This window comes from Mustelus asterias, chromosome 12, assembly GCF_964213995.1.
Source record: "Mustelus asterias chromosome 12, sMusAst1.hap1.1, whole genome shotgun sequence".
NCBI classification, from domain to species: domain Eukaryota; kingdom Metazoa; phylum Chordata; class Chondrichthyes; order Carcharhiniformes; family Triakidae; genus Mustelus; species Mustelus asterias.
This window is the reverse complement of record NC_135812.1, coordinates 108358196-108371657: the sequence shown is the minus strand read 5'-3', so window position 1 is coordinate 108371657 and position 13462 is coordinate 108358196. Positions and strand designations below refer to the sequence as shown.

At 46.0% G+C, this 13462-nt stretch overlaps 1 protein-coding gene across 1 annotated transcript in view; it reads right to left on the bottom strand.

Annotated features, from left to right (window-relative positions):
• Nucleotides 1–13462, bottom strand: part of LOC144502068 (ran GTPase-activating protein 1-like) — a 590984-nt gene that overhangs the window by 83959 nt on the left and 493563 nt on the right. Inside the window, exon 8 of the mRNA XM_078226075.1 lies at nucleotides 10642–10741. Coding sequence (XP_078082201.1) covers nucleotides 10642–10741 — 100 coding nt within the window. The remainder of the gene's footprint in view (nucleotides 1–10641; nucleotides 10742–13462) is intronic.

Here is a 13462-nt window from a genome sequence, read left to right as displayed (position 1 = left end):
TTATTGATATCCCAGTATCATAGAACATAGAACAGTACAGCACAGAACAGGCCCTTCGGCCCACGATGTTGTGCCGAGCTTTATCCCAGTATTATAGATAACCCACGATCATAGATACCCCAGTTATAGATACCCCAGTATTATTGATACCTTGGTTATCAATATTCCAGAATTATAGACATCCTAGTACTATTGATACCCCAGTTATAGATATCCCGGTAGTGAGCTTACCTCCCTCTACATCAGCCCTAACTATTCATCTTTTAAGGCGTTCAAAAAGTTGTCTTCCTGTTTCAGCCCCTTTAGGTCCACACTGTGTCTTCAGACACTGACAGAAATTAAACTTCTCATGTTGTGAGTGACTGGTTGCCTCTTTATAACGAGCATTGGGATGTGTTCTTCTGGTAAAGGTTCTATATAAATACAAGTTGTCTTTTTTGGAAGTGATCCAGTCAGAACCCTGCCCAGCTCGCAAATAAGACTGACTCAGAAAAAAAGGGCTCTGTGGTTACGCTGGGGAGTCACAGTAATTTGTGGGCCACTAACCCCCCCCCCCCCCCCCCCCCCCCCCCCCCACAAGAGCTGGGAATCCCAGCCCTGCATATTCTACATCACAGAGCATTTACACTTGTTCACAGCTCCTTGCCAGCTGGTTGGGAGATTTTTAGACGGTAATTACATTTCTCCTTCAAACATTGGACAGAAGGGAAGTTAGAGAGTGCATCAGGAGTTGGTGTGACTCCTGAAAGAATCAGTTTCTACTCCTGAGGTAAGGAATGTCAGGCAGCTCACACTAAAACAGTAACGCAAGGATGGCCAGCTGGGGCTTATTGCCATTCCTGCCGGTCACTTATATACAGTTTATTCGCCATATTCACATGGTGAAACCATGGAAATCTTCATGTTTTAGAAGTAATATATTTCCAACTACAATTTATAACAGCTCATTTCAGCTGTTTATCCAAAATCCACAAGGGTCGGGCAGGGTGATGTGGTTTTTGGGGAGGTTGATGGGCAATATCTCAAATAGGGGCCATAAATATAAAGTGGTCAAGAATACATCCAACAGGGAATACAGGAGAAACATCTTTACCCAGCAAGTGGTGAGAACTCTCCTTGCTACCCCAGGGAGTGACTGGGATGAGTAGTGCAGATATATCCATTAGAGAGGCTGGATAAACACTGAAAGGAAAAAGGAACAGAAGGATAGAGATAGGGTGAGATGGAGCAGGGTGGAAGGAGTCTCTTGTGGAGTTGAACACTCATACAGACCAGTTGGGCCAAATGTTTTTCTGCTGTAGACTCTGCTGTGGCGCCCGGCTGTGTTTTTCTCCCTGTACATTCTTAGTATTTCTGACTTTGAAGTGGAACGTATCCTCAAACCCGGACAATTCCACTCTCCCCATCTGTCACTGGATCAGTTATCTATGGCATAATATGGATTGATTTGTATTTGAGTTGTCATGTACCTCTCCATGAAGAACATCGACTCCTGATACCCCAAGTAGGGAATCCGCTTTGAAAATTTACTGATGTGAGACTTTGGATCAATGCCAATCTCAGTCAGATTGAATTTCACAGCGATTATTGAGCGAAATGTTCAGTCAGTCAGTCTTCTGTGGAGACAGGTCCACTAATGTTGGTGTTGTAAACCTGTCTTTATCTTGTCCAGTACAGGGTAAGATTGCTTTTTACAATTCCCATAAACTGAACTCACTTTATCTGGACAGCAACATTCACTGACATACTGACTGCACCGATATCATGATGGGGTAAGCAGACTGGCTCACTGCGGGCCCACATGATGATTGGGGTTGGAATTAAAATGTCAGAAGGAAGTGCTCATTCAGCATTAGGCCTTGGGCACTTTGTGTAACAGAGAAGGGAGAGCTTTCCGACCTATCTAACTAGTCTTTATGTGCAGCACTGCATAGGAAGAGAATTGGACCTGTACCTCCCTTTGGAGTATATGGTGGGACAATAGAGAGGGTCCTTTTCCTGGACTATTAAATTGAACAGTGTAGAGGGAGCTTTAGTCTGTATCTAATCCTGTGCTGTATCTGTCCTGGGAGTGTTTGCTGGGGACAGCGTAGAGGGAGCTTTACTCTGTATCTAACCCCGTGCTGTATCTGTCCTGGGAGTGTTTGATGGAGACAGTGTAGAGGGAGCTTTACTCTGTATCTAACCCAGTGCCGTACCTGTCCTGGGAGTGTTTGATGGGGACAGCATAGAGGGAGCTTTACTCAGTATCTAACCCCGTGCTGTACCTGTCCTGGGAGTGTTAAATGGGGACAGTGTAGAGGGAGCTTTACTCTGTATCTAACCCCGTGCTGTACCTGTCCTGGGAGATATTTTAAATGGATTAATGATTGGATTAAAATAGTGCATGAAAGAGTTTTACATGAATTCAATGACCAATGTGCAATCTGCGAGGACAAAACCCATTCTATTTATAACAGCAAAAAAGACTTAGGAAGAATATTTTCCATTTGAAAGGAAAAACTCATTGTGGGAATGAAAGAACAAGGACTATGGGACAACACTTTCTGCAAATTGCACAGGCCTTACAATATCTAGATTCTCAAAATGCCCAAGTTCAGTTTCCACCTTCTCCAGCGTGGAGTAAGGGCTCACTCAGCTTGTGCTGAAATACCGAGGTGTAACATCGGAGTCAGTGTAGATCTTGGCCTTTTCCCATGCACAACACGTTTTGCCTTTTCCTGAAACTTCGCCTGAGCTGTGTCCTTTGACAGTGCTTGCAATAATCCGTCGTCTGCCTTTCTGGAGTATGTTCTCTGATACTCTTCGGGCTATCACTGCCGTTCCTTGTCTGTCTGGTGGTGACATGACAGTTGCTATATCAACTGGGGCCCTTTTACACCTGATTTACACAAGACATTGCTGCTTGATGCCCCTGTAGTTCCTGAGCCTCTTTTTCCACATTCTCAAGTGAAAAGGTTCTCTCAATGACTTTTTAAAGTTCAAATTGGGTTCCGCCAAGAGCTTCTTTTGGGCGGTTCGGTCAATTATGTCACATACCAATCTTAATTCACAATATTCGGCCAATTTCCGTAACCTAGCCAAGAACTCAGTGACAGGTTCCCCAGGAATTCTCTCAGCCATGTTGAGGTGATATCACTGGAGGATTACAGGGGGCTTTCAGATCGTTGGAGGTTTTTTTACCAGGTCATTAAAAGTATTTGAATCAGAGACATCCGGATAAGTCAGACTCTTTATCACACTGGAAGTCGGGGCCCGGCATGCCGTCAGCAATATCACCTTTTGTTTTTCGTCTCCTTCAATGTCGTTAGCACAAGAGAAGTAACGCGTGTGCTCAGCATATTGGGTCCAGTCTTCCCCGCTGGGTTCAAGTTTCCCGAAAAGAGGTCTCATGGCTTTTTTTTAAACCAGAGAAGATTCTTGACAGACGGAAGTTGAGTGGAGGAGGGAGCTGGAAAAGTCAATCTAGTCATTCAGCCAAATGTCCGTTTCCAGTCAGCAAGCACCTTTTAATGAGAACTAAGAAAGAGACCCCTCCCACGGCTCACAGCTACGCAACACCTCGGGACCTACAACACTGGCCCAGGTGAAACAGGCCCCCACTGAATGCTTCCTATTGGATAAGCCTGTGCTTGCTCAATAAGGCAGCCCGTACTCACGGGGAGATCTATCGATGATTCCCCCATGGACTTCGTGGCCATCATAACTCTCCCCATGAAATTAAAAGCTACAGCGGACAACAGCTGCGATACAACTTCAACTCAAATTAAAGGCACAGTGTCTCCACCCTGTTTATACCTGCACCTTTCAATAACAAACTCTGAGTTACAACCAACATTTAACTGCCTCTCTGTCCCAGTAATGAAGGGGTCATAACAACAGCAAAGACTTAGATTTTGGTAAAGAGCCTTTTCAATATATTCCAAATGTTACCCTAAGCAGGTGGCCAAATACCCATGGGTTTTAAACAAAATCTACAAGGCGATGATGTCAGGAAGAAGATAGGCGCTGAGTCTCCGTAATTACTTCAATCAGGCCATTGAGGTTGGCCTATTGGAATATGGACTCCCTTATTAAGGAATCAATTGATGAGCCAATCAGAGAGTAATTTCCTTGTATTTAACCAGGAGTGTCAGTTCCTCTGTCACTCCCGAGGGTAGACTGCTGACTGCGAGCACTCTGTGTACTGCCGTTGGAATTGTAAATAAAGGGATTTTGGTGAAGGGACTTCTGTCTCCAAAGACTTAGCCACTAGCTTTCGGAGCGCTGCTCCTTCATCAGGTAAGTGGGAGTTCTGTTCACAAACAGGGCATATAAAGACACAAACTCAATTTACAAAATAATGGTTGGAATGCGAGTCTTTACAGGTAATCAAGTCTTAAAGGTACAGACAATGTGAGTGGAGAGAGGGTTAAGCACAGGTTAAAGAGATGTGTCTTGTCTCCAGACAGGACAGTTAGTGAGATTTTGCAAGCCCAGGCAAGTCGTGGGGATTACAGAAAGTGTAACATGAACCCAAGATCCCGGTTGAGGCCATCCTCATGTGTGCGGAACTTGGCTATCAGTCTCTGCTCAGCGACTCTGCATTGTCGTGTGTCATAGAACATAGAAACCCTACAGTGCAGAAGGAGGCCATTCGGCCCATCGAGTCTGCACCGACCACAATCCCACCCAGGCCCTACCCCCACATATTTTACCCGCTAATCCCTCTAACCTACGCATCCCAGGACTCTAAGGGGCAATTTATCTTAACCTGGCCAATCCACCTAACCCGCACATCTTTGGACTGTGGGAGGAAACCGGAGCACCCGGAGGAAACCCACGCAGACACGAGGAGAATGTGCAAACTCCACACAGACAGTGACCCGAGCCGGGAATCGAACCCGGAACCCTGGAGCTGCGAAGCAGCAGTGCTAACCACTGTGCTACCGTGCCGCCCACTGTGCTCACCGTGTTGTGAAGGCCGCCTTGGAGAACGCTTACCCGAAGATCAGAGGCCGAATGCCCGTGACCGCTGAAGTGCTTCCCAACAGGAAGAGAACAGTTTTGCCTGGTGATTGTCGAGCAGTGTTCATTCATCCGTTGTCGTAGCGTCTGCATGGTCTCCCCAATGTACCATGCCTCGGGACATCCTTTCCTGCAGCATATCAGGTAGACAACGTTGGCCGAGTTGCAAGAGTTTGTACCGTGTACATACTACATTGGGGAGACCATGCAGACGCTACGACAACGGATGAATGAACACCGCTCAACAATCACCAGGCAAGAGTGTTCTCTTCCTGTTGGGTCGCACTTCAGCGGTCATGGGCATTCGGCCTCTGATCTTCGGGTAACCGTTCTCCAAGGCGGCCTTCACGACACACAACAACGCAGAGTCGCTGAGCAGAGACTGATAGCCAAGTTCCGTACACATGAGGATGGCCTTAACCGGGATCTTGGGTTCATGTCACACTATCTGTAAGCCCCACGACTTGCCTGGGCTTGAAAAATCTCACTAACTGTCCTGTCTGGAGACAATACTCATCTCTTTAACCTGTGCTTAACGCTCTCTCCACTCACATTGTCTGTACCTTTAAGACTTGATTACCTGTAAAGACTCGCATTCCAACCATTATTTTGTAAATTGAGTTTGTGTCTTTATATGCCTTGTTTGTGGACAGAACTCCCACCCACCTGATGAAGGAGCAGCGCTCCGAAAGCTAGTGGCTTTTGCTACCAAATAAACCTGTTGGACTTTAGCCTGGTGTTGTGAGACCTCTTACTGTGTTTACCCCAGTCCAACGCCGTCATCTCCACATCCAAAGACTTATTACAGTAACGTTGATTCATTGTAAGCTATTTGGAGAAAGAATCTGTGTGAGAATCTTCAGGTTGACTGGCAGCTGTATAACACAGGGCCAATACTGAACCTTTCCAGTTCCTCTACTTTCTGCCTCGTCTCTGTGGGTACAGAGATTGGCCAATGTCGCCTCACAAACATCTCCCGCTAGCTATGGCAGGACACAGGAAGAGGAGGTGGAATACCGGAATATATCTTCTGTCCATCGATGGCAGGGATCTTCAAAGCTGAACAGCACAAATAAACCATGCTGCTCTTTGAAAGCATTCACTCTGTCTTTGCCTGTCACCAAACAGCTGTGCAACACAATGAGTTGAACAGGTGATGTGGCAACAGATCCTGTAACAGATGCCACAAAGCAGTGATTATCACCAGCAACCATTTATTTACCACAAAAGATCTTCCGAAAAATCATAGGCTAGATGACAAGCAACCTGTAAAATCCTTCGATTTGTAAATTAATTGTTCTATAATATCGATCCGGGAAGTGTTTGTATCCGTTTCTTATTCCTCTTTTACAAAATAATTAGTTACTTCTTTCCTCAACTTAGTCTAAAATCAGCGCCAGGTGCCCAAGCTTAATATTATTGTGCCTATTTTTGGGCCTAAAATGGATGCAACAAGACCAAATTTAGCCTCGTTCGGCCAGTGCTCCAAAAGCTCGTGCTACCAAATAAACCTGTTGGTGTTTTGAGACTGCTTACAATAAATAGATAAACTTTAGTTTAAAACTAAACATTCAGGCGGTGAGTTCAGACCTGGGTCGTTAAATTGGTTTCACTCTCCCGGTGGATCCCGATGCTCTGATTGGGTGAGCAGCATCTACATCCCACCCTCTATCCTTCATTGGATAGTGGGCCCCGGGGGTGTCCAGTCGAACCAGTCTTACTGCCGGCAAGGGCAGACTCCTGACCCCCATTTAATCTCCATGTCAGGGTCCTGAACCCTGCAGTAAAATCCTGCAACTTCGGGTGACCATACGCTGGTTCTCATCTCAGTGATGTTACAAAAGGAGCTTCCCTTAGTTGGGCTCCTGATCAGTTCTTCCCGAACTCGATGCTGTCTCACAAGGCCATTCACAGCTGGGCAGCTCATGTGGAAATGGTGAATTCACCTGGTATAATAATCAGGTTACGGGTACCTGCACAGTTGTATGTGCAAACGGTTAACTGAGAATGATAACTGAGTCAGTGTGAGCATTGAGAGTGAGGTACAGTAACAGGTGCTTTAACAAAACGACTGTCAGCTTGTCAGAGCTAGCCTAAAGGTTCATTCTGCTGACTGGCAGACGGCACTGACTCCATCAGAGGTGACAATTTACAGAGCTAAATGACACTTATCTACAGAAGCAGACAACAATCATGTGGGACACAGCCTCTTCCTTTAATATTTCTGGCACTTGTCTCCGCTTCCAGTTTGCCATTTTCAAAGCATTACAAGGAAGTTAATTGGGGTCACTGACTCATCTTCCTCTTGCATCCCTTGGGCATAGGGTGTATTTCCAGGGACACATAAGGTATCTCCAGAGCCGGACAAGCCCCATGGTAACCTCCCCCATGCCATGTGTCGTACCCCCTGGGCCGCCGCCTACCAACCCCAGACATTGGGTCCTGAAGCCTTGAAGATTCTTATCTTCCTCTCTGGCCTTGCCTCTCTCCATCTCTGCAATCTCCTCCAACCCTACAGCACTTCAAGATATCTGCACTCCTCCAATTCTGGCTTCCAGCACATTCCAATTTATAATAATTCCATCACTGGTCGCTATACCTTCAGTTGCCTGGGCCCTGTGTTCTGGAACTCACTCCCTAAATCTCTCCACCTCACTAACTCACTTCCTTCTTTAAGCTACTTCTGGAAACATGTATTTTTGAGCACCTTTTTTCACACCAGATTAACTTCCTTCTTTAGCTTGATGCTAATTTTGACCAATCAGACTTTTGTGAAGCACTTTGGACATTTTCTGTTATATAAGTGCAGATGTTGTTATGAACTCTCTTTCTTTATCCTCAGTTATCTTGTGGAGCTCCTGTTCAGTTTGTAAATCTCTCATTAATGATCAGATCAAGGGGAAGTGTTTCAGCTAACAGGTGTCAACAATGCATCATTTTTATTGCAGTGACCAGGTATCCAGTTTGGACACCTCAAAAACCTCTGGGTCCATAGTGTAATGTATCCAAAATGGGGCCGAAAGGACAACCAACAGTTCCTTAGCATTCTTAGCAGACAGTTCTGGTGGTTGGAGGTCAATCATCTCCGCTCTAGGACAGCTCTGCAGGAGTTCCTCAGGGTAGTGTCCTCGGCCCAACCGTCTTCAGCTGCTTCATCAATGACCTTCCTTCCATCATAAGGTCAGAAGTGGGGATGTTCGCCGATGATTGCACAATGTTCAGCACCATTTGCAACTCCTCAGATACTGAAGCAGTCCATGTCCAAATGCAAGAAGACCTGGACAATAACCAGGCTTGGGCTGACAAGTGGCAAGTAACAAGTGTCAGGCCATAACCATCTCCAACAAGAGAGGACTGAACTAACCATTGCCCCGATACATTCAATGGAATTATCATCATTGAATCTCCCACTATTCTGGGGGGTTACTTTTGACCAGAAACTGAACTGGACTAGCCATATAAATTCTGTGGCTACCAGAGCAGGCCAGAAGCTGAGAGTCCTGCAGCAAGTAACTCATCTCTTGACTCCCAAAACCTGTCCACCATTACAAGGCACAAGTCAGGAATTTAATGGACTACTCGCAAATTGCCTGGATGGGTGCAGCTCCAACAACATTTGAGAAGGTCAACACCATCCAGGACAAAGCAGCCCCACTTGATTGCTACCCCTTACACAAAGATTCAATCCCTCCACCACCGACAAACAGTGGCAGCCGTGTACCATCTACAAGATGCACTGAAAGAACTCACAAAGGTTCCTTAGGCAGTACCTTCCAAACCCATGACCACTAACGTCGAGAAGGATAAGAGCAGCAGGTACCTGGGAACATCAATCACCACCTTGGAGGTTTTCTCCAAGTCACTCATCATTCTGATTTGGAAATATATCGCTGTTCCTTCACTGTCGCAGGGTCAAAATCCTGGAATTCTCTCCCTTGGTGCACTGTGGGTGTACCTACACCTCAGGGACTGCAGGGGTTTAAGAAGGCAGCTCATCACCACCTTCTCAAGGGTAGCTAGGGATGGGTAATAAATGTTGGTGTTACCAGCGATGCCCACATTCCGTAAAATGAAAAAAAAATTATTTAACTTTCGACAACTTGATACAAGAAAAATAACACACAGTTTTCCCTCAGACTTCACTTTCCTGCAGATGTCAAATGTCCTTTAATAGAAAGATTCCACACTATTGTAAAGTCATGAACAGCACTGTGGATATCTAGATTCCCACTGGGACTACACTCAGACAGCTAACTTATTTAACTCGTGACCTTTCATTTTTCCAAAAGCTAAATCCCACAGTCTGTCAGAATTCACATGTCTGCATGTGAGAGACTATTTATCTCTATTGTCCTCACACCGACTCCACTGTGGGGATGTTTTATTTTGCAAAAACTTTGCCAGTAAAAACAGCGTTGTAGTAAATGGTTCAGAGCTCCTGACTGTGTGGAGAGCAGGCATCAGTTTGAACTTTCCTGAGTTAACCTTTGACTCATAGAACGTCCAAATTGAATTGGAAACCCAGGAAATGAATTATACATCAAAAGAGAAGCGTGTATTTGGCAAGTTCGACTCCCCATCAGCCAAACACAGGACAAGTGGAATTCTGGAGTCTCAAATAAAACACTAATAAGATCATGGGGTGCATCTTGAACTAGTCACTAACTTTAGCAAAACTGTGCTTCATACTGTTAACCAAAGGTATTAAAGGAGAGATGAATGGAGTTGGATCGCAGATCAGCCAAATGGCTAAATGGCTCCTCCTGTTCTTATGTCTTCATGTCTATTTTTCTGTGAAAGTGAGTGAACAGCATGGAATGTATCTGCTTATCGTTCAACATCATGTTAGAGGATAGAGTGGAGTAGTGTGCGGGACAGTATTCCCATCTCTTCAGAGATTCCCATACAGGGCGGCACGGTAGCACAGTGGTTAGCACTGCTGCTTCACAGCTCCAGGGACCTGGGTTCGATTCCCGGCTCGGGTCACTGTCTGTGTGGAGTTTGCGCATTCTCCTCGTGTCAAACCCTCCTGCGTGGGTTTCCTCCGGGTGCTCCGGCTTCCTCCCACAGTCCAAAGATGTGCGGGTGAGGTTGATTGGCCATGCTAAAATCGCCCCTTAGTGTGCTGAGATGCGTAGGTTAGAGGGATTAGTGGGTAAAATATGTAGGGATATGGGGGTAGGGCCTGGGTGGGATTGTGGTTGGTGCAGACTCGATGGGCCGAATGGCCTCTTTCTGTACTGTAGGGTTTCTATGATTCTATGATTTACTAAGAACATTGCTCCCACAGTGAGGAATGGCATGGAATTCTCAAGATAATTTTGCCATAAGAATCTTCAGCCACTCTGGAAACTCTGGAAAGGGGATTGAAAATTTCAGAGGAAACTGGGCTCCAGAAATATCCACTTTGAGAGAAATGCACCTTTGTTCTCTGGTTATGCTGCTGGTTTTGTGTCAATGCAATGCACAGACTGTATTGTGTTCTTACATAATGCAATCAAATTGGATGACTATATCAGGGCTGGCACTATTATGCCGTGTTCAAACAGACCTCCAGGGCAGCTGTGATCAGTCATGGTACAGGTGCACTGTCCTAAAATCATTCAACATCAAACAGCCCAAGTATGCACTCACCATTTAAATCTACTTTCTGCAGGTGCTCCTTGGAAGCCAGGGCCTTGATCACTTCATTCGCTGCTTCTTTCTTTATTTCCCCATAGGAAAGATTCAGCTCCTATTCAACACACAGGAAATTCAGGTCACTACCCGGGAGAGAAATTAATTCACTTTCCTGAGCTGCTCATTCATGGTTTTTATAGTATTCTGGTTGCTCTGTGATTGTCGACTGGATTGCATAAGTTCATAAGTTCATAAGATATTGGAGCAGAATTAGGCCATTCGGCCCATCGAGTCCGCTCCGCCATTCGATCATGGCTGATATGCTCCTCATCCCCATTTTCCTGCCTTCTCCCCATAACCCTTCAACCCATTCCCAATTAAAAATCTGTCCAGCTCCTTTTTGCAGCATTAACTGCTTCACTCTTTAAATTGCTGTACTCTATTTCACGAAAGGAATGTATTTTAACCGAAGAACTCATCATGCCCTTCTTTAGCCAAACCTCACCTGCTCAGTGCTTCTCCCAGCACCTTCAATGATGATGGCCAGATAACTCTCTATCTGCTTCATACCTTACCACTGTTTAATTGGCAGTGAGTGCCAGGGGTATGCCCGCTTGACTAAGCACCCCTGTCACATCAGGCCATTGATGGAGTGTTGATTGTGGAAATAATTTGTGCCCATGTACAAATGGTAATTACCTGCCTCCCTTATCAAATCCATGCTATGGTGGTTAAAGTCAGTTTGGAACATTTCCTGCTCTGCCATTTACATCCTGGTCCCAATTTCTAAAGGTTTTCTGCTTAAGATGGGAAATAGGCCCTCACAGTGCATTGCTTCATTTGGGTCTTGTACATTTGAAAATGGAACACTGGTAAAATGGGGAAATAAGAGTATTGTTCTGAACTGGCCAGGGAAATGACTGTCCATACGAGCAAAAAAAAGGAAATCTGCCAAGTTTCTCCTTAATTACAAACAGAATTGAGTAACACAAGCACAGGATCCACAGAGCTTTTTTTGCCTTTATCCTTCTAACTGGAAGGATGTAGTGATGTAGGAGCTGGTGAGGACTTTCAGCTACACTCCTGGTTTATGCCAAGCTGTCTTTCACACCCTGTTTACTTGGGCAGCTTGATGAAAAGCAGAATTAGGGAAAAAATGATTTCCATTAATAGATCATCTTCCAAGACCATCCATTGCATTAGAACAAAAATAGACCACACAGCCCAAACATAGAACATAGAAAGCCACAGCACAAACAGGCCCTTCGGCCCACAAGTTGCGTCGATCACATCCCCACCTCTAGGCCTATCTATAGCCCTCAATCCCATTAAATCCCATGTACTCATCCAGAAGTCTCTTAAAAGACCCCAACGAGTTTGCCTCCACCACCACCGACGTCAGCCGATTCCACTCACCCACCACCCTCTGAGTGAAAAACTTACCCCTGACATCTCCTCTGTACCTACCCCCCAGCACCTTAAACCTGTGTCCTCTCGTAGCAACCATTTCAGCCCTTGGAAATAGCCTCTGAGAGTCTACCCTATCCAGACCTCTCAACATCTTGTAAACCTCTATCAGGTCACCTCTCATCCTGCGTCTCTCCAGGGAGAAGAGACCAAGCTCCCTCAACCTATCCTCATAAGGCATGCCCCCCAATCCAGGCAACATCCTTGTAAATCTCCTCTGCACCCTTTCAATGGCTTCAACATCTTTCCTGTAATGAGGTGACCAGAACTGCGCGCAGTACTCCAAGTGGGGTCTAACCAGGGTCCTATAAAGCTGCAGCATTATCTCCTGACTCCTAAACTCAATCCCTCGATTAATGAAGGCCAGTACGCCGTACGCCTTCTTGACCGCATCCTCCACCTGCGAGGCCGATTTAAGAGTCCTATGGACCCGGACCCCAAGGTCCTTCTGATCCTCCACACTGCTAAGAATGGTACCCTTCATATTATACTGCTGCTTCATCCCATTGGATCTGCCAAAATGGATCACCACACACTTATCCGGGTTGAAGTCCATCTGCCACTTCTCCGTCCAGTCTTGCATTCTATCTATGTCTCGCTGCAACTTCTGACATCCCTCCAAACTATCCACAACACCACCTACCTTGGTGTCGTCAGCAAACTTACCAACCCATCCCTCCACTTCCTCATCCAGGTCATTTATGAAAATGACAAACAGCAAGGGTCCCAGAACAGATCCCTGGGGCACTCCACTGGTCACTGACCTCCATGCAGAGAAAGACCCCTCCACAGCCACTCTCTGCCTTCTGCAGGCAAGCCAGTTCTGGATCCACAAGGCAACAGCCCCTTGGATCCCATGCCCTCTCACTTTCTCAAGAAGTCTTGCATGGGGCACCTTATCGAACGCCTTGCTGAAGTCCATATAGACCACATCCACCGCTCTTCCTTCGTCAATGTGTTTGGTCACATTTTCAAAGAACTCAACCAGGCTCGTAAGGCACGACCTGCCCTTGACAAAGCCGTGCTGACTACTTTTGATCATACTAAACTTCTCTAGATGATCATAAATCCTGTCTCTCAGGATCCTCTCCATCAACTTACCAACCACTGAGGTTAGACTCACCGGTCGGTAATTTCCCGGGCTGTCCCTGTTCCCTTTCTTGAATATAGGGACCACATCTGCAATCCTCCAATCCTCCGGAACCTCTCCCGTCTCCATCGACGATGCAAAGATCATCGCCAAAGGCTCCGCAATCTCCTCGCTCGCCTCCCACAGTAACCTGGGGTACATCCCATCCGGTCCCGGCGACTTACCAACCTTGATGCCATTCAATAGTTCCAACACATCCTCTTTCTTTATGTCTACATG